At 47.1% G+C, this 25438-nt stretch overlaps 1 protein-coding gene across 3 annotated transcripts in view; it reads left to right on the top strand.

The window, feature by feature from the left end:
- The window catches only part of DGKQ (diacylglycerol kinase theta), a 224058-nt gene extending 205325 nt beyond the window's left edge, over positions 1–18733 (top strand). For all 3 annotated transcript variants that reach the window (XM_068105716.2, XM_068105715.2, XM_068105714.2), the window contains 3 exons: positions 12514–12625; positions 14542–14694; positions 16157–18733. In XM_068105716.2, the coding sequence (XP_067961817.2) occupies positions 12514–12625; positions 14542–14694; positions 16157–16243 (352 nt within the window). In that variant the 3' untranslated portion in view covers positions 16244–18733. The remainder of the gene's footprint in view (positions 1–12513; positions 12626–14541; positions 14695–16156) is intronic.
- The last annotated feature ends 6705 nt before the right edge of the window (positions 18734–25438 follow it).

Genomic DNA, 25438 nt, shown 5'->3' with positions numbered 1-25438 from the left:
TTTCTCGCGCACACTCTCCCGTTACACCCTCTGTAACACTCACCACAGGTGGACACTCTTCCTTACTTCTGACAGCGCACTCTTTCCCCATGCACCTGTCCGTCACACACCTTTCTCGCACACACTCTCCCGTTACACCCTCTGTAACACTCACCACAGGTGGGCACTCTTCCTTACTTCTGACAGCGCACTCTTTCCTCATGCACCTGTCCGTCACACACCTTTCTCGCGCACACTCTCCCGTTACACCCTCTGTAACACTCACCACAGGTGGACACTCTTCCTTACTTCTGACAGCGCACTCTTTCCTCATGCACCTGTCCGTCACACACCTTTCTCGCGCACACTCTTGCGCACACTCTCCTGTCACACCCTCTGTAACACTCACCACCCCGCGCTTCCACGTGCTCCCTCGCACACGCGCTACGACCGACTCACTCTCGCCAGCACACTCACTCCTTGGCACGCACTTTTTCCTCACACACCCCAGAGTCGGACTTTCTCGCTCACCTCCTTTTTCGCACACCAGACCTGTCGCACACTTCACCAACGGCCTCTCACGAACACCCGGGTCCATCTCGACCCCCAAGCTCCTTAAATCCCCTGGCGCATCATACGCACGACCATATTGGTCACCACTTACACCGGGTCCTCTTCCTCTTCGCTTCTCCTCCATCACCTGCGAATCCCTCATCCGGTTAATGAGCACATCATCACGATCCGAACACAGACTCTGGACCAATTCTTTTACCTCCTCTTTTATCTCTTTCTTATCCTCTCTCCGTCGCTTTTTAATTTCGCTCACCCCTTCTTCCACTTCTTCTAATTTTTGCTTCATCTCCTTCATCTCTTCGTGCGCCCCTTTAAGTTCTTCCTCTAACTCCACTTTATTTTTTTCTATGTGCTCCCGCACCTCCCGCTCTTTAACCTCCATTACCTCTACCACCTTGTCCATTTTCCTCGTCAGGTCCTCATGTACCGTCTGACACTCTTTTTTAATTACCCCTACGTCCTTTTTCATCTCCTTCTGTGTCGATTTTAAACCCTCTATTACCGCTGTGTTCTTCTTTACCTGGTCCCCCAACTCCTTTTGTCCCACTGTCAGTTGTTCTACTCCCAGCGTCAACTCCTCTATACCACCTTGCAATTTTACAGTCCCCTTTCTCACCTCTTTCTCCATGCGCTCCTTACAGTGCCTCACCTCCTCGCGCACTCCTCCGACCTCCTCACTCACTCCTCTTCTGATCTCCTCTCCCATCACTTGCATCTCCTGCCCAGATGCCACCCTCATCTGCTCCATTTCCTCCCTGTGAGCATCCAGTTTGGTTTCTACCCCCATTCTGACCCCCTCTATCTGCTGCCCCATTTGGTTAACTTCCCTTTCCGCTTGGTCCCTCATGTCCCTCAATTTGCCTTCCATGGTGTTTTCTAACCCCTCTAACCCTTTTTGCATCCCTTCCATTTGATTCTCTTGAGCGGCCATTCTGTTTTCTACCCCCGTTAACCCCTCCTGTATTTCCCCTAATCTATCGTCTAATTTCCCAAATTTCATGTCTAATCCCTTAAAATTATTGTCTAATCCCTCACTGGTACCCCTCGCTTCGTCCCTCATTACCCCTATTTTGCCCTCCAATCGCTCACCCTGAGCATCCATCCGGTTCCCCATTACCCCCATTTGGTCCTCCAATCGCTCACCCTGAGCATCCATCCGGTTCCCCATTACCCCCAATTGCTCACTCTGAGCATCCATCCGGCCCTCCAATCGCTCACTATTCTGGGCCATAAGGGCCTTCATTTGTATAAAAAACAAGTTCAAATCCACCGGGGGCGCTGCCACGGTCGCTGGCGCGGTGATCAGCGAGGCGCCATTTTGCGCGCCCGCTTCTTCGTGCGTGACGGCGCTATTTTGCGAACCTGCCGCCCTCACTGCTTCGCTCTCCTCCTGTCCCTCATTTTGGTCCTGGATCGACCCTACCTCTCTCTCCCCTACCGGACCCCAGCCGTGTTGATCCGCCATAGCGCGACTTGCAAAATTCGAGTTTCGTAAAACAAATACAAATTTCGCCGTTATAATTTCGCGCGGGAAACGCGCTCCGAATCGATTCTACTTGTTACCAATTTGGGCCTAATAAATTTAGTCCCGGGTTCGAATTCCACTCCTCGACACCAATTGTTACAGACGTGGCTTGGATGTTATTTACCGAGCGGTTTTATGGTATGACCACGTCTGCACAAGTTACCCGATTGTGCCCGAACGTTGACTAGTCGCGCTATGCTGGCTCAATAAGAAAAAGAAGACACCCGGCTGGATTACAATAACACAATACGACACCAGGGGTTCAGTTCTCAAGACCTCCGGAGGAGGTTATATTAAGGCGGAAGGTTAGATTACAACTACAAGAGGGACAGCATAGAAAGACAAGCACTTAGACACAATCTTATATTATTCCCAACAGACGACAGATAAACGGGACAAGGCTGACTCACACGGGGATTGATGGCTAGGAAAGGCAGAATCGATGGCTCAAGGTGCACTCTTGGCTCAAGGACAGGGTACTGTGCGGTCCAGTAGATGCAGGAGGTTCCACAGCGCTCGAGGCGGCGTCCCGTCGTCTCAAGCTGGGGGCGCATCCGACTCAGCGCTCGCAGGTGGCTTTCCTTCTCCAAGCTGGGTGCGCATCTCTCTCAGCGCTCGCAGGTGGCTTTCCTTCTCCAAGCTGGGTGCGCATCTCACTCAGCGCTCGCAGGTGGCTTTCCTTCTCCAAGCTGGGTGCGCATCTCTCTTCACATCCGGCGCGTGGCCGCGTATATCCGGCGGGGAGTGACACGCCCTCGGCTCGTTAGCTCCGCCTCGTGGAATCGGCACGTTGCTTCTCATTGGGTGCGTGCGGGGGGTTTACCAGGCTCCGCCCTTGACGAGGAGCTGACAAGGAGCCCCTTCGTGGTAACCCCGTGGAGCGCATGGTCTGGAGCTAATCGAGCCGGTGTGAGGACGCATCCTCCCCCGCTCCGCCGCCATCTCCTCTGTTGTTGTTGTAATTGTTGGGGAAGAAGATGGAAGGAGGTATGGGAAAGGTCCTAAACTCACTACTGATGCCATATAATCACATTCTGGTGCAACGAAGAGTCATAATTAATGGAGACGAGGCCTTAACTGACATAGAATAAGAATAACTAGGAAGATGTCCGAAAGTTGTCTACGTGTGGTGCGGTGGACCTGGGCACGACATTTAATGGGGGAATAAGGGGAAGGTCGGCTCTACTGATTGTTATTTACATGCAATGGGACTAGGGAATGGGGGATTGGGGAAAGTTGGGGAGTATTGGAGAAAATAGGGGAATATTTACAAGCGGATATGGAGGCCAAATTCCATATTCGCAACATTGCACCCTTCTCTACCCTCGGGGCGTCCCGACCCGATAAATTTTTACCTACTTTAGTGTGGCACGCAATGTAGTTCCCTCTACTATTAACTCTACCCTGAGTGCGACAGTTTTACAGATATTCACAAATGAGTAAATATGTCCCCCTGCGACGTTGCACCCTTCTCCTCACAGAAACACACCCACAGGATAACCGAATCCGGAAAGAATTCTCAAACTAAACATACAGCCGGTAGGGAGCATTATTTACAAGATTACGCTGATATCTACACTACGATCCAGGACCTGTTTTTGGAGGAACACATGCAGATGTTATGCATAGAGAGAGCGCGCTTGCCAACATCGATACACCAACCCACGAGTGCTCTGTGGCCGACGGCCTTTAATAACGTGCAGAGCACCCTTCCCGAGCATCAACAGCACCACCCCACCACCAATCGGTGCAGTCACCATTGTTCATTGGAATAAAAATAAATGCGACAACCCCTAACCCTGCAGGTGTCTCTTGCTCTTCTTGTGGTGCACTTGGTGTCAACTAAAAGTGGTTCACCTGTATGGCATAGGTGCCACGTTGACCCATAGGTCCATCCCCGGGTGGTGCTTGGCCGCAAACGAACTGCGGTCCATTGTGGGTGGCCACAAACATTGCGGTCCATATGGTGTATCGATCCCGGCAGCAAACAGCGAAAGTGCAGGCCCACAACTGCGCAGCCAGCACCTCTCTCTCCTCTCTCTCTACCCCAAAGCCAGATCCTCGGAGGTGGGAGACAAAAGAAGCAGACAAGTGAGTAAGGTGGTAAGGGCGCAAAAGTGCACGCAATGTAAGGTGATGCACACTGGGGGCACATGGGAACCAGGTGAGACAGGTACGTTCCTATCGTACGCCCCCCCCCCACCAGGTAACCTACATGGCCCCTCCCTTACCCCTTACTGTATCCACAAAACACAACACTACCCATAAACATCTACTTTACAAATCAACAAACATCCCTACTGTCTTCCCCGTTCCTCCCATAAACCAAATTCGTCTTCTCTCCCTCCTAACCAATCAAATTTGCCATTTTCAACTCTCATCAAAATTTGCCATCTCCAACTCAACATCATAATTTGCCATTACCAATTCATCATCAGTCCCTCCTAGGGAGGGAGAGATGGAATCACCCCAATGTCTCATCCACGTCGTGATGCGTCTCACAAATCCAACAGCAATTCTCATTTCTGCAACACACACAAAGAAAACACAGGTGTGGAGTCATCATCATCACCACAGGTAAGTGGCTGCGTATGGTGCGACAGGTTCATCAATCCTAACTATTTCCTAAATGACTTTAACAACTTTACACTACCCGGGGTTTTTCTCCGGCCAAACCATTGGCCCTCTTACACTATGGGTTCTAAAAACCAATTCCCATTGGCCAAACTGTGGTGCGCTTCAATTTGGGGTCTCACTCCCCCGATTCATCTCCCGGTGCCCTCGCACAATTTCTGGGCTGCGGCGTGTACCTCTCCCAGTGGGTCTACCCACCTGCACACCTCCACCACTGCAGTTGCCTCCGAGCTTACCTGCTCCTTACCCTAACCTAACTACCTGGGGAAGGCCCTCTGGCTCTCTCCCCACTCCGTGCCCTCTCTGGCACTGGGCTGCCCGATCCACACCCGGGATCCTCAGGCACCCACTCACAACTACCGGCTCCCAGAGCCCACCTGCGGCCTCACCTGGCCGACATCCTCACAGTGGTGGAGTGCCCAACCAACTACACACACTAACAGGCTACACGCCCAGCCATTTCCACAACACTAATGCACCCATTCACAACACCATTCTGCAACCGCACCACAAATGCCAATATCCAACCACAATTTACCTGCACCCTCTACCTAACACTTACACTACCCGCCCCGGGTACTCGTGAAAGGGGTCCACTCTTCCCCCATCCACACCTTCGCACCATGCACACCACTCCGTACCACTCACTCCAACTCTCTCCACACACCTGTACCTGCACACCTGTGCTCTCACACCTGGTGCCACCTGCACCCTTCTCTCCCCAAGCGCATTCGCGCTGATCCACAACACTCACTACTCATACACTGCTCCACACACCTGTCCAGTTGCACACCTGTGCAATCACACTTGTTCAATCCTCACACACACAGCATCATCTCAGCTAACTACTCCCTTCTGAAACTTGCGCTTCCCAGTCGTCCCTTTAACTATTGCGCTCTCACGTCATTATCATCCATACTAATCTACCTGCGTCCCCACTACAGGTATCAGTCACTAACTAAACTTAACGTTACCTAATGTCATCTTTCTAGATCCCTACAATATAACCTAACCCACCCGGGCTAGTTTTCACTGCCATACACCCCATAAACTATTGCTCCTTTGCCCCCACCTGTGAGGGATGGTGGATTTGCCATCCCACCACATCGGGGGTCTCTCACTACCAATTTTGCACATCAAATTTCAACAAATTAAAAATTTGCCAATCACTGCCCATCATCTGCCAATCACTACTGCCAATCCCTTGCCAATCATCAAATTTTGTTTTTCTCTAATTTTGGGTCCAAAACACTAACCTCATCACCCGTCTACTCACTAATACCTCTCGGTGCGCCAATTCCCGTCCAAAGCCCGGCTTCGTAAAGCCAAGCAATGGATGCTGGTTGTTCTGTGCCAGTGGCTGGCTGCATCCTGCCTTCGGTGCAGGGAAGGAGGTTTACCCGGCCCGAGATCCCACGCACCTTCTCGGCACGGAGCCATCCAATGCCCCGATCTCGACCTGCCGGCACGTCTCACCAAAAAGTGGTCGCCATGACGACCCTTTCTATCGGGCTGCCAGCTCCGCCTAGTGGAGCCTGGACGCGGCCGTTCAAAGCGAGGCCCGGCACGCACCGAGGGCCTGCTTCGGCTAAAAGTCGCTCTAACCTCTAACCCGTGTAACGTCGATGCTTCACCTGGACGCTTACACCCCGCAGCCCGTTCCTTGCTCACACATCCAGCCGTGCCCATGCTCCTCGTACCTTTCCTTACACACCCAGGTACACTCATTCCACTCACAGCCTTGGTCACACACCTGACCACCGAACACTTTGGCACACATTCGTCGCTCGCACACCTCACCAATACACCTCTTCGCGCCCCCTCCTCGGTCACCTCCTCTGTGACAATCACAGGTGTGCTCTCATTCGCACACCCAACCACGTGCCTCACCACCAACTCCAGCGTGCATTCCCACTCACGCTCTACCATTCCAGGTGTGCATCCTTCCATCCCAGGTGTACATCCTCGCTCACCTGTCACAACTAACTCACGCTCCATGTCACTCTCACTACTTTCACCTCCACTCGTGACAACGCACTCACCCTTACTCTTGACAGCACACTCTTTCCCCATGCACCTGTCCGTCACACACCTTTCTCGCACACACTCTCCCGTTACACCCTCTGTAACACTCACCACAGGTGGGCACTCTTCCTTACTTCTGACAGCGCACTCTTTCCTCATGCACCTGTCCGTCACACACCTTTCTCGCGCACACTCTCCCGTTACACCCTCTGTAACACTCACCACAGGTGGACACTCTTCCTTACTTCTGACAGCGCACTCTTTCCCCATGCACCTGTCCGTCACACACCTTTCTCGCACACACTCTCCCGTTACACCCTCTGTAACACTCACCACAGGTGGGCACTCTTCCTTACTTCTGACAGCGCACTCTTTCCTCATGCACCTGTCCGTCACACACCTTTCTCGCGCACACTCTCCCGTTACACCCTCTGTAACACTCACCACAGGTGGACACTCTTCCTTACTTCTGACAGCGCACTCTTTCCTCATGCACCTGTCCGTCACACACCTTTCTCGCGCACACTCTTGCGCACACTCTCCTGTCACACCCTCTGTAACACTCACCACCCCGCGCTTCCACGTGCTCCCTCGCACACGCGCTACGACCGACTCACTCTCGCCAGCACACTCACTCCTTGGCACGCACTTTTTCCTCACACACCCCAGAGTCGGACTTTCTCGCTCACCTCCTTTTTCGCACACCAGACCTGTCGCACACTTCACCAACGGCCTCTCACGAACACCCGGGTCCATCTCGACCCCCAAGCTCCTTAAATCCCCTGGCGCATCATACGCACGACCATATTGGTCACCACTTACACCGGGTCCTCTTCCTCTTCGCTTCTCCTCCATCACCTGCGAATCCCTCATCCGGTTAATGAGCACATCATCACGATCCGAACACAGACTCTGGACCAATTCTTTTACCTCCTCTTTTATCTCTTTCTTATCCTCTCTCCGTCGCTTTTTAATTTCGCTCACCCCTTCTTCCACTTCTTCTAATTTTTGCTTCATCTCCTTCATCTCTTCGTGCGCCCCTTTAAGTTCTTCCTCTAACTCCACTTTATTTTTTTCTATGTGCTCCCGCACCTCCCGCTCTTTAACCTCCATTACCTCTACCACCTTGTCCATTTTCCTCGTCAGGTCCTCATGTACCGTCTGACACTCTTTTTTAATTACCCCTACGTCCTTTTTCATCTCCTTCTGTGTCGATTTTAAACCCTCTATTACCGCTGTGTTCTTCTTTACCTGGTCCCCCAACTCCTTTTGTCCCACTGTCAGTTGTTCTACTCCCAGCGTCAACTCCTCTATACCACCTTGCAATTTTACAGTCCCCTTTCTCACCTCTTTCTCCATGCGCTCCTTACAGTGCCTCACCTCCTCGCGCACTCCTCCGACCTCCTCACTCACTCCTCTTCTGATCTCCTCTCCCATCACTTGCATCTCCTGCCCAGATGCCACCCTCATCTGCTCCATTTCCTCCCTGTGAGCATCCAGTTTGGTTTCTACCCCCATTCTGACCCCCTCTATCTGCTGCCCCATTTGGTTAACTTCCCTTTCCGCTTGGTCCCTCATGTCCCTCAATTTGCCTTCCATGGTGTTTTCTAACCCCTCTAACCCTTTTTGCATCCCTTCCATTTGATTCTCTTGAGCGGCCATTCTGTTTTCTACCCCCGTTAACCCCTCCTGTATTTCCCCTAATCTATCGTCTAATTTCCCAAATTTCATGTCTAATCCCTTAAAATTATTGTCTAATCCCTCACTGGTACCCCTCGCTTCGTCCCTCATTACCCCTATTTTGCCCTCCAATCGCTCACCCTGAGCATCCATCCGGTTCCCCATTACCCCCATTTGGTCCTCCAATCGCTCACCCTGAGCATCCATCCGGTTCCCCATTACCCCCAATTGCTCACTCTGAGCATCCATCCGGCCCTCCAATCGCTCACTATTCTGGGCCATAAGGGCCTTCATTTGTATAAAAAACAAGTTCAAATCCACCGGGGGCGCTGCCACGGTCGCTGGCGCGGTGATCAGCGAGGCGCCATTTTGCGCGCCCGCTTCTTCGTGCGTGACGGCGCTATTTTGCGAACCTGCCGCCCTCACTGCTTCGCTCTCCTCCTGTCCCTCATTTTGGTCCTGGATCGACCCTACCTCTCTCTCCCCTACCGGACCCCAGCCGTGTTGATCCGCCATAGCGCGACTTGCAAAATTCGAGTTTCGTAAAACAAATACAAATTTCGCCGTTATAATTTCGCGCGGGAAACGCGCTCCGAATCGATTCTACTTGTTACCAATTTGGGCCTAATAAATTTAGTCCCGGGTTCGAATTCCACTCCTCGACACCAATTGTTACAGACGTGGCTTGGATGTTATTTACCGAGCGGTTTTATGGTATGACCACGTCTGCACAAGTTACCCGATTGTGCCCGAACGTTGACTAGTCGCGCTATGCTGGCTCAATAAGAAAAAGAAGACACCCGGCTGGATTACAATAACACAATACGACACCAGGGGTTCAGTTCTCAAGACCTCCGGAGGAGGTTATATTAAGGCGGAAGGTTAGATTACAACTACAAGAGGGACAGCATAGAAAGACAAGCACTTAGACACAATCTTATATTATTCCCAACAGACGACAGATAAACGGGACAAGGCTGACTCACACGGGGATTGATGGCTAGGAAAGGCAGAATCGATGGCTCAAGGTGCACTCTTGGCTCAAGGACAGGGTACTGTACGGTCCAGTAGATGCAGGAGGTTCCACAGCGCTCGAGGCGGCGTCCCGTCGTCTCAAGCTGGGGGCGCATCCGACTCAGCGCTCGCAGGTGGCTTTCCTTCTCCAAGCTGGGTGCGCATCTCTCTCAGCGCTCGCAGGTGGCTTTCCTTCTCCAAGCTGGGTGCGCATCTCACTCAGCGCTCGCAGGTGGCTTTCCTTCTCCAAGCTGGGTGCGCATCTCTCTTCACATCCGGCGCGTGGCCGCGTATATCCGGCGGGGAGTGACACGCCCTCGGCTCGTTAGCTCCGCCTCGTGGAATCGGCACGTTGCTTCTCATTGGGTGCGTGCGGGGGGTTTACCAGGCTCCGCCCTTGACGAGGAGCTGACAAGGAGCCCCTTCGTGGTAACCCCGTGGAGCGCATGGTCTGGAGCTAATCGAGCCGGTGTGAGGACGCATCCTCCCCCGCTCCGCCGCCATCTCCTCTGTTGTTGTTGTAATTGTTGGGGAAGAAGATGGAAGGAGGTATGGGAAAGGTCCTAAACTCACTACTGATGCCATATAATCACATTCTGGTGCAACGAAGAGTCATAATTAATGGAGACGAGGCCTTAACTGACATAGAATAAGAATAACTAGGAAGATGTCCGAAAGTTGTCTACGTGTGGTGCGGTGGACCTGGGCACGACATTTAATGGGGGAATAAGGGGAAGGTCGGCTCTACTGATTGTTATTTACATGCAATGGGACTAGGGAATGGGGGATTGGGGAAAGTTGGGGAGTATTGGAGAAAATAGGGGAATATTTACAAGCGGATATGGAGGCCAAATTCCATATTCGCAACAATATATATATATGTATATATATATATATATATATATATATTGTTGCGGATCTCCGACGTCGGCTCTCCCCTTATCAAGAGGGGGTTAATCCCCTTGTCTTTTATCTGGCCGACGCGACCCTGGGGGTTATAACGTTCCTTCCGGTCGGTAGTAAATAGGGTTGTTGGTCGAGTTTTAGTCCTATTACCTAAGTACTACCACCGACCGTGAAGCAAGGGAATAACTCCCGCTCGAATCACGGATATCAGGTGGAAACGCCGAGCGGATAGCGATCCGCGATCCGAGCTGTTAACAATGGCTAACCCGATTATAGCAGTTCCGATCGTGCCACGTTTACCCAATGGAGAAAAGACTAGGATGATCGGATTAAGGAGAAACCAGAAAGAACAATGCAATTTATTAACAAATGTACAAAGAAGAAGAGGAAACGAAAGAATGTACAAGAAAGAAAGAGGAAGGAAAAGTACACAGGGCAGTCTTAACTACAGTCCTAACTTATTCCCTGGACTCAGGCCCGCTCGCTCTCAGATTCGGTCTCAGACTCCAGACTCACGCGGGGGGTGTAGATGGTAGAGTGGAAGGTCTGGCGATGGTGTCCAGGCTCCGGTCCTCGACCCGTACCAAGCAATGAAACCCGGCAGCCAGCTCTCCGTGTAGCGTAGCGTGAGTGGACAATTATCGTGACGGGGAAGGGTAAGCTTGGGCTATCGGCGTACGTAATTCGTGTACCGGCGCTTTTGTTCTCGCGCTACCGGTCTTACTCGCTCCAAGCGCCCCCTCCCCTATGTCCTGCACGCTGCGGTTCTCAGTAATGCGTGCCACACGCTTGCCCAGTCAGCCCTCTCGTGAAGCGCAATTCCTTCCAGATCTTTCAATACCAATCTTGGCTTCAGTCCTTTCACAATGAGCGCTGCTCCGTAAGTTCTTATCACACTGCACCTTCCTCACGAGTCCTTTGCAATCAGCGCCAGCGAGTCCTTCCAAGTCCTTTCAACCACGATAAGTCCTTTTCATAAGCCAACCTTCCAACAAGTCCTTTCCGCACAGTCCTTCGCTCTCTCTTTAAGTCCTGTTGAGGGCTTTTCATGCGCGCTTTTATAACCAAGCCAGCGAACGTTCTCGGAGCCCAAAACCACGCCCTGTCAGGTGACCTCACCTCAGCCCTGGTTGGCTGGTGTTGGCTTACTGGCCCCGCCTTGATGGCTGGTTGACGTGACCGCACCTCCATCCTGGCGCTCCGCCCCCTTTTTGGGCCTTACCTCGTGGGTTTCTGGGCTGGTTTGAGCGGAAGCCCAGCGAGGTTGCGAACGCTGCTGACAAAGGCGTGTAACAAATTGGGAGGGGCCATGGGGCACAGACTGGGGAGCGCTTAATGGCGTCGCTTGGAAGGGAGGCTGCCAAAATGAACGGAAGGGCCTACTCTTATTTGATTGACACAACGCAGATGCAATTATTGGGAATGGCCTTATCTAAACACATTCTAAGAAATAACTGACGTCCTATGGTGACCTACGTGTTGCTTGTGGCCTATCTATGGGGTGCTACCTTTAACCTTTAATGATGTTGTATTTACAAGTGTGGGTTCTCAAAACCGCAACAATATATATATACACACACACACGTACGTACATACACACACACACACACACACACACACACACACACACACACACACACACACACACACACACACACACACACACGTATATTTGAATGCATTTATCATTGTGAGGATAATGACAAAAGCATCTCAAACCATGAACAACAGCAGGTTTTATACGAAAGAAAAGTTCTTTGTTGACAGTTATTTCACATGGACATTAAGATCGACTGCATCTGCTTTGGCAACAAAAGCTTAATGTTTAAAAAAAAGCTTTTAAAACGTTTGTTAGTACATTAATGCAAATTATGCGTTTACGGTATCCAATCGGGGTTTTGTGCACCGATGTTGTTTTTATTATGAGATTGAGGCTCATGGAGAAGAGCACCTTATTGAAAAAGACAAACTCTACAAAGTATTACGATCCACAGACTGATTTATAATCCTTTGTGCCGAACAAGATCCATTCTCCATCGCATTCGCTCACCATGAGCTACAGAGAGAGTATGTGCACCTGTAGTGGACCTGGCACGTGAATGAGCTGCGTGTTAAGTGTTCCCATGAGATGTGACCTCGGGGTCATGCTCTGTGTTCTTTTATCTTTTATTTTGCAGCTGGGGTTCTGGTGCAGATCTCTGGGGCTCAGAAAGTGACAGCAGTTATGAGAAACCCCGAATGGATGATGGGAAGCTTGAGGTCGTGGGAGTGACAGGTGTCATGCACATGGTGAGGGAAGTTGGGGTTGGTTCACGTAATTTGGCGTGTGTCTGCATTTGTGCGTGTCTATATTTGTGTCTATATTTGTGTGTTTATTTGTGTGTGTATATATTTGTGTGTCTATATTTGTGTGTGTCTATATTTGTGTGTGTCTATATTTGTGTGTGTCTATATTTGTGTGTGTCTATATTTGTGTGTGTCTATATTTGTGTGTGTCTATATTTGTGTGTGTCTATATTTGTGTGTGTCTATATTTGTGTGTGTCTATATTTGTGTGTGTCTATATTTGTGTGTGTGTATATTTGTGTGTGTATATTTGTGTGTGTCTATATTTGTGTCTATATTTGTGTGTCTATGTTTGTGTGTGTCTATATTTGTGTGTCTCTATATTTGTGTGTCTATATTTGTGTGTCTATATTTGTGTGTGTCTATATTTGTGTGTGTCTATGTTTGTGTGTGTCTATGTTTGTGTGTGTCTATGTTTGTGTGTGTCTATGTTTGTGTGTGTCTATATTTGTGTGTGTCTATATTTGTGTGTGTCTATATTTGTGTGTGTCTATATTTGTGTGTCTATATTTGTGTGTCTATATTTGTGTGTGTCTATATTTGTGTGTCTATATATTTGTGTGTGTCAATGTTTGTGTGTGTCTATGTTTGTGTGTGTCTATGTTTGTGTGTGTCTATATTTGTGTGTGTCTATGTTTGTGTGTGTCTATGTTTGTGTGTGTCTATGTTTGTGTGTGTCTATGTTTGTGTGTGTCTATGTTTGTGTGTGTCTATGTTTGTGTGTGTCTGTGTTTGTGTGTGTCTATGTTTGTGTGTGTCTATATTTGTGTCTTTATTTGTGTGTGTGTCTGTGCATGTGTCTATGCTTCTGTGTGTCTCTGTGTGTTTGATTGCCTGTGTACGCGAGTATGCGTATATATAAAATATTGTTTGTTGTTGTTGTTATGTTAAGCATATATTGTTTGTTGTTGTTGTTGTTGTTGTTATGTTAAGCATATATTGTTTGTTGTTGTTGTTATGTTAAGCATATATTGTTTGTGGTTGTTGTTATGTTAAGCATATATTGTTTGTTGTTGTTGTTGTTATGTTAAGCATATATTGTTTGTTGTTGTTGTTGTTGTTATGTTAAGCATATATTGTTTGTTGTTGTTGTTATGTTAAGCATATATTGTTTGTTGTTGTTGTTGTTATGTTAAGCATATATTGTTTGTGGTTGTTGTTGTTATGTTAAGCATATATTGTTTGTTGTTGTTGTTGTTATGTTAAGCATATATTGTTTGTGGTTGTTGTTGTTATGTTAAGCATATATTGTTTGTGGTTGTTATGTTAAGCATATATTGTTTGTGGTTGTTGTTGTTATGTTAAGCATATATTGTTTGTGGTTGTTGTTGTTATGTTAAGCATATATTGTTTGTTGTTGTTGTTGTTGTTATGTTAAGCATATATTGTTTGTGGTTGTTGTTGTTATGTTAAGCATATATTGTTTGTTGTTGTTGTTGTTGTTATGTTAAGCATATATTGTTTGTTGTTGTTGTTGTTATGTTAAGCATATATTGTTTGTTGTTGTTGTTGTTGTTATGTTAAGCATATATTGTTTGTGGTTGTTGTTGTTATGTTAAGCATATTTTTAACACCTGTTGATATTCATAACTTTAACGTTCGTATTTCATCAGTTATTGAGTTGTAGGGAAAATACACGGAACTCTGAGTTGAAAGGAAGTTGTCACAATCGATTGCAGAACAACTATGTTCAACAGATAAATCGTTTGTTTCAAACACTGTCCTGATGTTATTCAAGGTAACCATGTTCTCTTGAACCCTCAGAATATAAGGCTTTTTCAAACCTGTTTTCCTTCCCATAAAAGTGCTCATGGATGTCAGAGTAGTAAATGATACTGGAATGCGGTGATGTCCTGCAGGGCCAAGTTCAGAGCCGGCTTCGTTCGGGAATTCGCATCGCTCAGGGCACCTTCATCCGTCTTACTTTGCACAGAGAGGTGGCCATGCAGGTGGACGGTGAGCCTTGGACGCAACCGCCCGGCACGGTCATCGTGTCCCTGACGGGAACCAAGGTGAGTACACACCGTGCCGTGTTCCTCAAAATGAAGGAGAGCGTTTCCCTTCCCACATGGTAGATCACAGCGTTTTGTGAGCAGGTGTTTTGTCCTGTCGCTTTTCCAACCTCGTTATTCTGGCAGACCCGGAGTCGCGTGCAACTCTTGGTGCTCATAACAGACATGTCCCACTAAGACCGGCTTTATTAGTCAGGTACACTGGTACGCACAGTGTGCTGTGCTCCCACGGTGCGTTTAATCAAAATGATCCTGTTTTTTGGGGGCTTCACATGGATCAAACTTCCACCCACCTGCTCATTAAAGGTCGTTTTCTAACTTCGTAGCACTTAGTGTGGCAATTTTTTAACCTTCTCCTAGGTACATCCTCTACCTATTAGGCCATGAAACGATGAGCAAAATCTTTAAGTGTTTACCTGGGAATAAATAAACCTGAGCATGTCCTTTTCCAATATGTATTTTCCAGGAAATGGAGATTAAAGCATGATGAGTGCATGAAGAACCTTTCACACAGACATTCAATTAAAGTGTCTCGTGGACTGTTATTTGGATCATTCTGGAGCACACACTGGGTGTTACCTGTGTGGGAGTGATTTTAGAGTTTGCTCAGCCCATGTGTACAAAGGACGTACACCCAGGGCGGGTGCAGGGGGTGTGCGTTCGGTGTGCATGCAAGGGGTGCTCACGAGGGGAACAAACTGGCTGAACGCACCTGCACTCATAGGGCACTGCATGCCACACTGGTACTGTGACCATGGCCTGCCACATGCTGTGGGGACTGTACCCTTGGGGTGGCGCATGCTGTGGGGACTGTCCCTTGGGGTGGCGCATGATGTGGGGACTGCACCCTTGTGGTGCTGCATGCTGTGGGGACTGCACCCTTGGGGTGCTGCATGCTGTGGGGACTGCACCCTTGGGGTGCTGCATGCTGTGGGAACTGTACCCTTCGGGTGCTGCATGCTGTGGCAACTGCACCCTTCGGGTGCTGCATGCTGTGGGGACTGCACCCTTGGAGTGCTGCATATGGGAACTGCTCCCTCCGGGTACTGTGCATTATATGCTGGTACTGAGTTCATGGAGTGCTGCATGGGCATTGTGCTTTATGCAGAGACTGCCCCTCCCCCCTCCCCACAGCACCATAATTTCCGTGGTGACTGCACTCCCCACCTACCTCCCTCTGGCGTTACCTGGAGCATGTGCTCCCCCAGGATGTCACAATTTATGGGGATACTGCACCTCCCGTGGCATCGCAATTTATGTGGGGACTATGCCCCCGGGGCATCGCAATTTATTTGGGGACTACGCCCCTGGGGCATCGCAATTTATGTGGGGACTATGCCCCTGGGGCATCGCAATTTATGTGGGGACTATGCCCCTGGGGCATTATGCTTTACGTGGGGATGGTGCCCCCAGGACACCGCATACATGTTTGAACCTCACAGGTGTGTTTTTATTTAAACAGGTGCGCATGCTGAAGAAACGCAAGCAGCGACACAAGAAGGGCAGCTCAAAGGATGCTCGGTCAGATGCCGGCTCTGGAGAGGATTGACGTTTGTGTGCGTGTGTATCAATCTGCACGTTTGTGTGCGTGTGTGTCAATCCGCATGTAACAATACAGACCATGAGTGCAACCATACTTTGTCTGACCAAGCAACACAGCATCGCATTCCATGTGAAACTTGCCAACCTTCCCGTTCTGAGGGACCTCTCTTGCCTACCAGTTTGTAAGGTCATCGGTACCTTTTATTCACGTGACTTGTACCTGTGCGTGCCACTGCACCTGGTGGCTTGCTCAATTATTCCTGCGCATCATGCGCACATTTCTCTTTCCATGAATGTACTTACAAAGAACCCATTGAGTGTGTTGCATGTGTCTCCTTTGACCATTCGCTGTCTCCCAATCCTTCGACAATAGGACTTGGGTAAAACCCATAAAATGACTTTTCTGCCATTTATTCCAGTATTGAGTATCATTCTGAGAATGAGAACCACCTTGTGCACATTATATTGAAGACCTCACCCCTCAAGCATCATGGTGAAAGTGCTTTTTGTGGTTAAAGGATTCGGCCAAAACGAATAAATGTTCTACAGAATGTCCTGTACATTTGTGGAGGTCCCACTGAATTGACATCTCGACAAGAGGTTTGATTTCTTCTCTGAGCCCAACTGTACGGATGTCTTTGCCACGAGAGCAGTCTTGCTTCTCAAATTTTATATTTTCACCACAAAAGAAACATCGCTACATGTGCCACTAAATTTTAAACATCTGCCAAAAGCTGTGTGGGTTTAGTGCTTTAAGTGCTATTTAAATTTGATTTTCTATGGTTTATTTGTGTAAAATGAATGAGTCACTCCTTGCTTCTGACAACATTGCTTTATCATTCTTACGATATGAAACCTGCGTACAAATCTAGTCCCTTCTCACAACATCTTGCAACTTTCTCGCAACAGCTCGCAACTATCTCGCAACTTCTTGCAACTTTCTCGCAACAGCACACAACATCTCGCAACATCTCGCAACTTCTCCCAACATCTCACAACATCTCGCAACAGCTCGCAACATCTCTCAACTTCTCCCAACATCTCACAACTTCTTGCAACATATCGCAATTTCTTGCAACATATCGCAACTTCTCGCAACATATCGCAACTTCTTGCAACATCTCGCAACATATTGCAACTTCTCGCAACATATCACAACTTCTTGCAACATATCGCAACTTCTCGCAACATATCGCAACTTCTCACAACTTCTCGCAACATATCGCAACATATCGCAACTTCTTGCAACATATTGCAACATCTTGCAACATATCGCAACTTCTTGCAACATATCGCAACTTCTTGCAACATATCACAACTTCTTGCAACATCTCAGCATATCGCAACTTCTTGCAACATCTTCTTGTACTTCGATGCAACTTTGCAACTTCTTATACTTTGATGTCTAATGGACGAAAGCCGACTCTGTTGGGAACAATGTGCCAGCTCAGCTCATGCTTATCCTCAAAAATGATGTACTGTACCAGATAATGATATGAATGTAATTGTAATGTGTTACCCGTTAACTTATTCACATCTCCGTAACAATCTGCTACATAACCGCATCCGTGTCAAAAACTGCATGCACCTCCAACTAACTGGATAACTGCATGCACCTCGACATCAAACGTGTTGTCTAACCTCAGGCACATATTCAAAACTTGTTGGATCACTGCATGTACATCCTCAGAATGATGTATTGTACATGGCCAGCTCACCACCTGTCCAGGTAACCACCTGGCCAGCTAACCACGTTTCATTTCTGTCACAACTGTAAACACTTTGACTGTGCGAAGCTTGCCTTATGGATTTGATTAATTTATTTGTTTCATGTGTCCAAAAGGTTTCATCCAAAGTGTAGTTCATAAACGTCACTCAGGTGATGGCATTGACTTTACCAAGCTAATTTTCACACACCTGAACATACAACCTTCTCATTACCTTTAGCAATGCAGACGGTTTTGTTTTGAACTACTTGAATGGCGACGCCCAAGCTCGACTTGGGACACGGTTCGCGGATCATCGTCGTGATGTGGTCCATTGCAAATGGCTGCTCGAGAGGAATCTTTTTTGCCGGACGTGATGGGCATTTTAAGAGCCTCATTCGTATCGCCATTGTGCGTTCTTCTTTCTTGTCTAGGCTATGTGGGCTGGGATGTCTGTGTCTGCAGTACTTGTCTTGGTGTTCTGCGGCTGTCTTCATGCGCTTTCTGGACTGCTCGCATATATATATATATATATATATATATATGGAGGTTATATTTCTGTTTGTTTGCGTAAACATCAAGTCATACCTTTCTATGGTTCTACGTTTGTGTGTATATATGGTTAGAGTAGAATCATTCCTGCGATCTGATGATTATGAGCATTGTGAGGTATGCAGGTTTCATTTGATACCTTGGATTAGGATGTGATTGTGTAATACTGTATTACCATTGTCATCTTGTTCATCTGTGATTACTTCCAATCATCCAATAAATACAAACGACATCTCAAACACTTGTTTGTGAGTTTTCTTTTCCTCATTCATTATGAAATCAAAGTGGGGAATCTTTCTGCTTAATTAACTTGCCTGTATTAATTAATGCGTGAATAGAATTGCATTTCAAATCAGGCCTTTTGACAAAAACATTATCTTTAGCTTTTGACTTGGTGTTCGTGCTGCTCTCATTAAATATTACCTTTGACTTGTAACAAACAAATTGCATTATCTGATTTTCACAATTGATGCCACGTGGTCATGAGCTTTTGGTTTCTCTTCCTCTCTTCTCTATATTTTCTACATCTCGTCTGTGTTCTGAGATTTATCACATGCACACACACACACACACACACATCGTGTGTATATATATATATACACACACACACGAGGGGCAGTCAATTAGTAACCTCAAAATATTTTTCACAACTTGTTTATTGCGTGTACGTGTGTAACAACTGTTATTTTTCAACATAATCTCCATCGGTTCAATGAATTTTTTCCAGCGCTTTACTAGGGCCTGGATTCCTCTAGGAAAACTAGATGGTATTCATAGAACACTTACCCTGTGCAGTCAACTTGTGGCGAGCCAACTCTTCTGTTTTTGAACTTTTTTTTCTTTGATCCACTATGGCTGCCAGACCACGTGAGCGATGACATCATAAATTTATATTCTCTAATATAATTGTTGCATAGATCACGCTCCATACATTTAAAACTGATCAGACTAAGCGTTGTCCCTGTCGAATTATGACGTCATAATTATGGCACCAATGACGTCATCATTAACCACACATATTCCCCATATGGAGTTCTTTACAATGAGCCATGTTTCTATTTTTTCCATGCAGCGGTTTTGGAGATATAGAGGTGCAACATTTTACGGTTTTTCCAAGATGGCACCTGTACCACATGACCTATGATGTCATGATTATCATTAAAATATTCTACAGGAGGAGGTGCTCCTATGATGAAAATTTCATGCCCATCAGACCAACAGTTGCTAAAACAAATTAATTCACAATGATCAGATATGTGTTGTACTTGTCAAATTATGACGTCATAACGAAGGCACCAATGACATCATTAACACATATTATTCCCCAATGGGAGTACTTAGCAATGAGCCATGTTTCAATTTTTTCTATCGAGCGGTTTCAGAGATATAGAGGTGCAACTTTTTTCGATTTTTCCAAGATGGCGCCTGTACCACGTGACCAATGACGTCATAATTATCAGAACAATTCTACTGGAGGAGCCGCTCATATTCTGAAAATTTTGTGTTCATCGGACTAACAGTTGCAGAGGAAATTTTTTTCATACTGATCAGATCAAGCGTTGTACTTGTCGAATTATGACGTCATAATGGAGGCACCTATGACATCATCATTAACATATCTTATTCCCCATGGGGTGTACTTGACAATGAGCCATGGTTCAATTTTTTTTCAATAAAGCGGTTTGGGAGATAGAGGTGTAACGTTTTTCCAAGATGGCGTCCATACCACGTGACCTATGATATCATAATTATCGGGAAAAAAACCTACCGGCAGAGGCGCTCCGACGGTAAAAAAAAAATTCATGTCAATCAGACCAACGGTTGCCGAGAAAATGAATTTTTTAAATGCAGACACGGCACACGTATGCACCTGAATGCTTAACCCTGCTTTTCGCTTCGTGAGCGCAGGGTAAAAAACTTTTGGCTGCTTGTGTAGCCATTCGTGCACCGCCTCTTGGACCTCTTCATCGGATCGGAAAGTGGTTCCACCAGGAGCCTCTTTAAGTGGCCCAAAGATGTGGTAATCCGAAGGGGCGAGGTCTGGCGAGTAGGGTGGATGAGGACACTCAAAATGCAGGTCCTCAATAGTTGCAGCTGTAGCACGGGCAGTATGGGGCCGAGCATTGTACTGCTGCAGCAAAACACCGGTAGTGATATGTGAGGAATGAGTAGCCCACGACGTTTTGATCTGATTGCTGGTTTCAGATGATTTTTAAGGAGGTCACAGTATGATGCACTGGTGACTGTGGTCCCTTTGGGCATGTAATGCTCTACAAGTGGGTCTCGGCTATCCCAGAAGAGCGTCTGCATCACTTTTCCAGCGGACGGCTGTGTGCGGATTTTTAGGCTTCGGTGAAGTTCAATGGCGCCACTCTTTGTTTGCCCTCTTCGTTTCTGGCTGAAAGTAGTGGACCCAGCTTTCATCCCCAGTCACTACACGCGGTAAGAAAGCGTCGCCTTCTGTTTCGTAACGTCGCAGAAGTACTTTACATGCGTCCATTCGCCGTTCTTTCAGTTCGGGAGTGAGTTGTTTCGGCACCCACCTTGCAGACACTTTGCGGAACCCCAGCACGTTGTGAATGATATGGTGTGCTGAACCATGAATGATATGGTGTATAATGCGGTAAAGATGAACTGATTAGATTTTGGGGTCATGAGGTCAGAGACCAAAGGTCAGAGGTCATGGTAGGTAAAAATCCTGTTACAGCAATAACAATGATGGGATTCTGACCAAATTTGGTACACTTATGTATAATGATGTAAAGATTACTGATTAGAATTTGGGGTTAAAGGTCAAAGTTTGTTGAGGTCTATAACTTGAGAACGGCTGAAGTCATCTAATTCAAACTTGGTACAGGTATCTATAATGATGTAAAGATTAACTGATTATATTTTGGGGTCAAGAGGTCAAAGGTCGGTCTGTAATATGTCTATAACTTGTGAATGGCTGAAGTGATCTAATTAAAACTTGGTACTGGTATGTATAATGATGTAACGGTTAACTGATTAGAATTTGGGGTCAAGAGGTCAAAGGTCAGAGGTCATGTGTGGTACAAATGTGATACCTTGTGAAAAGCTTAATGGATTTAAATTAAAACTTGGTAGAGGTATGTATAATGATGTAAAGATAACTGATTCGAATTTGGGGTCAAGAGGTCAGAGGTCATGTATGGTAAAAATGTGATAACTTGTGAAAAGCTTATAGGATTTAAATTAAAACTTGGTAGAGGTATGTGTAATGATGTAAAGATAACTGATTATAATTTGGGGTCAAGAGGTCAAAGATCAGAGGTCATGTATGGTAAAAATGTGATAACTTGTGAAAAGCTTAATGGATTTAAATTTAAACTTGGTAGAGGTATGTATAATGATGTAAAGGTTAACTGATTCGAATTTGGGGTGAAGAGGTCAGAGGTCATGTATGGTAAAAATGTGATAACTTGTGAAAAGCTTAATGGATTAAAATTAATACTTGGCAGAGGTATGTATAATGATGTAAAGATAACTGATTTCAATTTGGGGTCAATAGGTCAAAGGTCAGATGTCATGTCAGTTAAAAATGTGATAACTTGAGAACAGCTGAATGGATTTAAAGTAAACTTGGTTGTAAAGGTATTATAATGTAATAATGTGGGCGGAGGCATATCGGTTGACGTCGTGATGTTGAAGAGTAGTGTCGTTTTATTTTTAAACATTTGTTGTATTTCATTTGAATGACATACTTGAGTTGTGAACACAAATCAGCTTGTTGGCACAAACTTCCAGTTTTGCAGTACTTGGACAAATTATTACCTCATTTTACATCAACTTACACCATGTCGACCGATCATATTTGCCGCCCACACTCGGCTCATGCTCGGAAATGCAAAGCAAGATTTGAAAGGACCTTTCCCATGTTTTTTTTCTTTTTTCTTTGAATACAAGATCGAGGCTCATGTAAGAGCTAACATTAATCACAAAAAAACCGGACACATAAAATATATAATAAAGGGAGCGGGAGACACGATGGGGAGAGAGAGAGGGAAGCACACAAGTCCAACAGTAGAAAACAAGGACATCGGGAGATCTGTGGGAGGGATAGGGCTTGGGAGGAGGCGCGGGAAGGAGGGAGGGGGGTGGGAGAGGTAAAAAAAACAACAACACATGGACATTGGTAGGACTTCCAGGACAGAAGTTGGTATTTCAAAAAGTGTATCTGGGGTGAATTAGCGGGGGTAGAAAAGATCAAGGTTTTGGATGGGGGAAGATAAGAGGTGGTGGTGAACAGCTGTTTTAAAGACCTGGAGGGAGGAGTGGGATTGAAGAGAGTGAGGGAGTTTGTTCCAGAGGCGGGAGAAAAGAGGAATGAAAGAGTAAAGGTGAATAGAGAGTCTTGATTTTGGCAATTTCACCATAAGAGTGTTGTTGGCAGATCTTGTGCGACTTGTAGGAGTATTTGGGGGGCAGAGCACAGAGAGAGCTGGGGGGGGGGGGGGGGGCAAGGCCGGAGAGGAGTCGGTCGAAGACAGAAAGACCAAACCAAAGACAGCAATACCAAAGCTTTTGCTCAAGGTAAGGTGTTCTATGGACTCTGCAGTTGATGATGTTCTGAGTGCAGAGAGTAAAGGTCGCCGGTAACCAAGGTGGCACCTGCTTGTGAGTGGCACCAGTGCTGGGCAATGCAGGTTACCCCACTGTGGCTCATTTAGTGCGGTTCCAGAGGCCTAGCCTTTTGGTGTTTACATGCCAGGATGGCCAAAGTGCTAGTTATCACCATCACCCCATTCCGTTGGAAATTTGATGGCCAAATTATATGTATGGTCGAGTGAGTAACAACCACCTTGTCCCGAAGCACGCAACCACAAATGCTTGTGTCAGTAGTTTAGTATCGCAGCGGACTGCGTAAATACACATCATTTTAAATGCTTTTATTATTCGTCTTGTATGTTTGAGAGCCAAAGCTCTGTTGTGTTGCTCGACAGGTAATCACCACTTAGAGTAATTAAATTACTGCTTTGTATTCATTTGTCAACCGCAAATTAATTGACGAAACGGGATTTGACTACTTACTGAAGCAGTTGGCACACAGTGGCAAGGGAAGACGAGCACTGGTACTTGTGGGGACTCGCGGTCGTCCGTCGGGAGACCTCCGAGTTGTTCTGAAAGTCGCATCTGCGATTCCTCAAGGGGGAATGCGGTTCCTTGATGGTTCGAGTCCCCGTAATGAGCACTTCAAGTTAGCAGTGGAAAGAGCACGTGCTTTGTGTGCAGAGGAATTGTACGAACACATTGTGACGCCATTCCTGCCATGGACGAGTGATGAACGTGGCTCATCAGTCAAAGTGCAACCTGTCCGCAAACCTTCAACCAATTCACAGGAGGATTAAACACCTTGCTGCGTGTTTGTTACTTGGCAAAAAAAAAAAAATTTTTTGCAGGTATGTTGATCACTGGTTTGTGTGTTTGTGTGTTTGTCTGTCCGCTCACTTAAACTTGCCTACAGGTCACCATTTGAAACCGATCTTCACGAAACTTCACCAAATGGCAGAGTTGGTGGTCCGACAAAATCCTATATATTTTGAGGTCACAAGGTCAAAAGGTCAACATAGGCCAAAGGTAAACCACTTTTTTTTCAAAATTTCTAAAATCCACAATTTTAATCCGATTGACTTGAAATTTGAATAGGATTTACATATCGGCTAACTGAATTCAACCACTAACTATTTTTGAGATCAACTTAGGCAAAAGGTCAATAAAAAATTCAGTAGTCAAAAGGTCATACCCATTACTCCCCACGGTGGTTAGCATACCCAACACGCATCATGGTGGTTAGCACACCCATCACTCCCCACAGTGGTTAGCATACCCATCACTTCCCACAGTGGTTAGCCTACCCATCACTCCCCAAGGTGGTTAGCACACCCATCACTCCCCACAGTGGTTAGCATACCCATCACTTCCCATAGTGGTTAGCATACCCATCACTTCCAACAGTGGTTAGCATACCCATCACTTCCGACAGTGGTTAGCATACCCATCACTCCCGACAGTGGTTAGCATACCCATCACTTCCGACAGTGGTTAGCATACCCCTCACTCCCCAAGGTGGTTAGCACACATTACTTCCCATAGTGGTTAGCATACCCATCGGCCATCACTCCCCAAGGTGGTTAGCACACCCATCACTCCCCACAGTGGTTAGCATACCCATCACTTCCCATAGTGGTTAGCATACCCATCACTTCCAACAGTGGTTGGCACACCCATCACTCCCAACAGTGGTTAGTATACCCATCACTCCCAACAGTGGTTAGCATACCCATTACTCCCCACAGTGGTTAGCATACCCATCACTCTCCACGGTGGTTAGCATACCCATCGCTCACCATGTTGGTTAGCATACCCAAGGCGCATCATGGTGGTTAGCATACCTATTACTCCCCAAGGTGGTTAGCATACCCAACGTGCATCATGGTGGTTAGCACACCCATCACTCCCCCACAGTGGTGAGCATACCCAACGCGCATCACGGTGGTTAGCATACCCATGCCTCTCCACGGTGGTTAGCATACCCATCACTCCCCACAGTGGTTAGCATACCCATCACTCCCCACGGTGCTTAGCATACCCATTACTCCCCATGGCGGTTAGCACACCCATCACTCCCCACAGTGGTTAGCATACCCATCACTCCCCACGGTGCTTAGCATACCCATTACTCCCCATGGCGGTTAGCACACCCATCACTCCCCACAGTGGTTAGCATACCCATCACTCCCCACGGTGCTTAGCATACCCATCACTCCCCACAGTGGTTAGCATACCCATCACTCCCCACGGTGCTTAGCATACCCATCACTCCCCATGGTGGTTAGCATACCCATCGCTCACCATGTTGGTTAGCATACCCAAGGCGCATCATGGTGGTTAGCATACCTATTACTCCCCAAGGTGGTTAGCATACC

The sequence above is a fragment of the Myxine glutinosa genome, chromosome 2 (assembly GCF_964187855.1).
Source record: "Myxine glutinosa chromosome 2, kmMyxGlut1.1, whole genome shotgun sequence".
Taxonomy (NCBI): domain Eukaryota; kingdom Metazoa; phylum Chordata; class Myxini; order Myxiniformes; family Myxinidae; genus Myxine; species Myxine glutinosa.
Note: the sequence above shows the minus strand (reverse complement) of the source record. Positions and strands in the feature narration are given on the sequence as shown.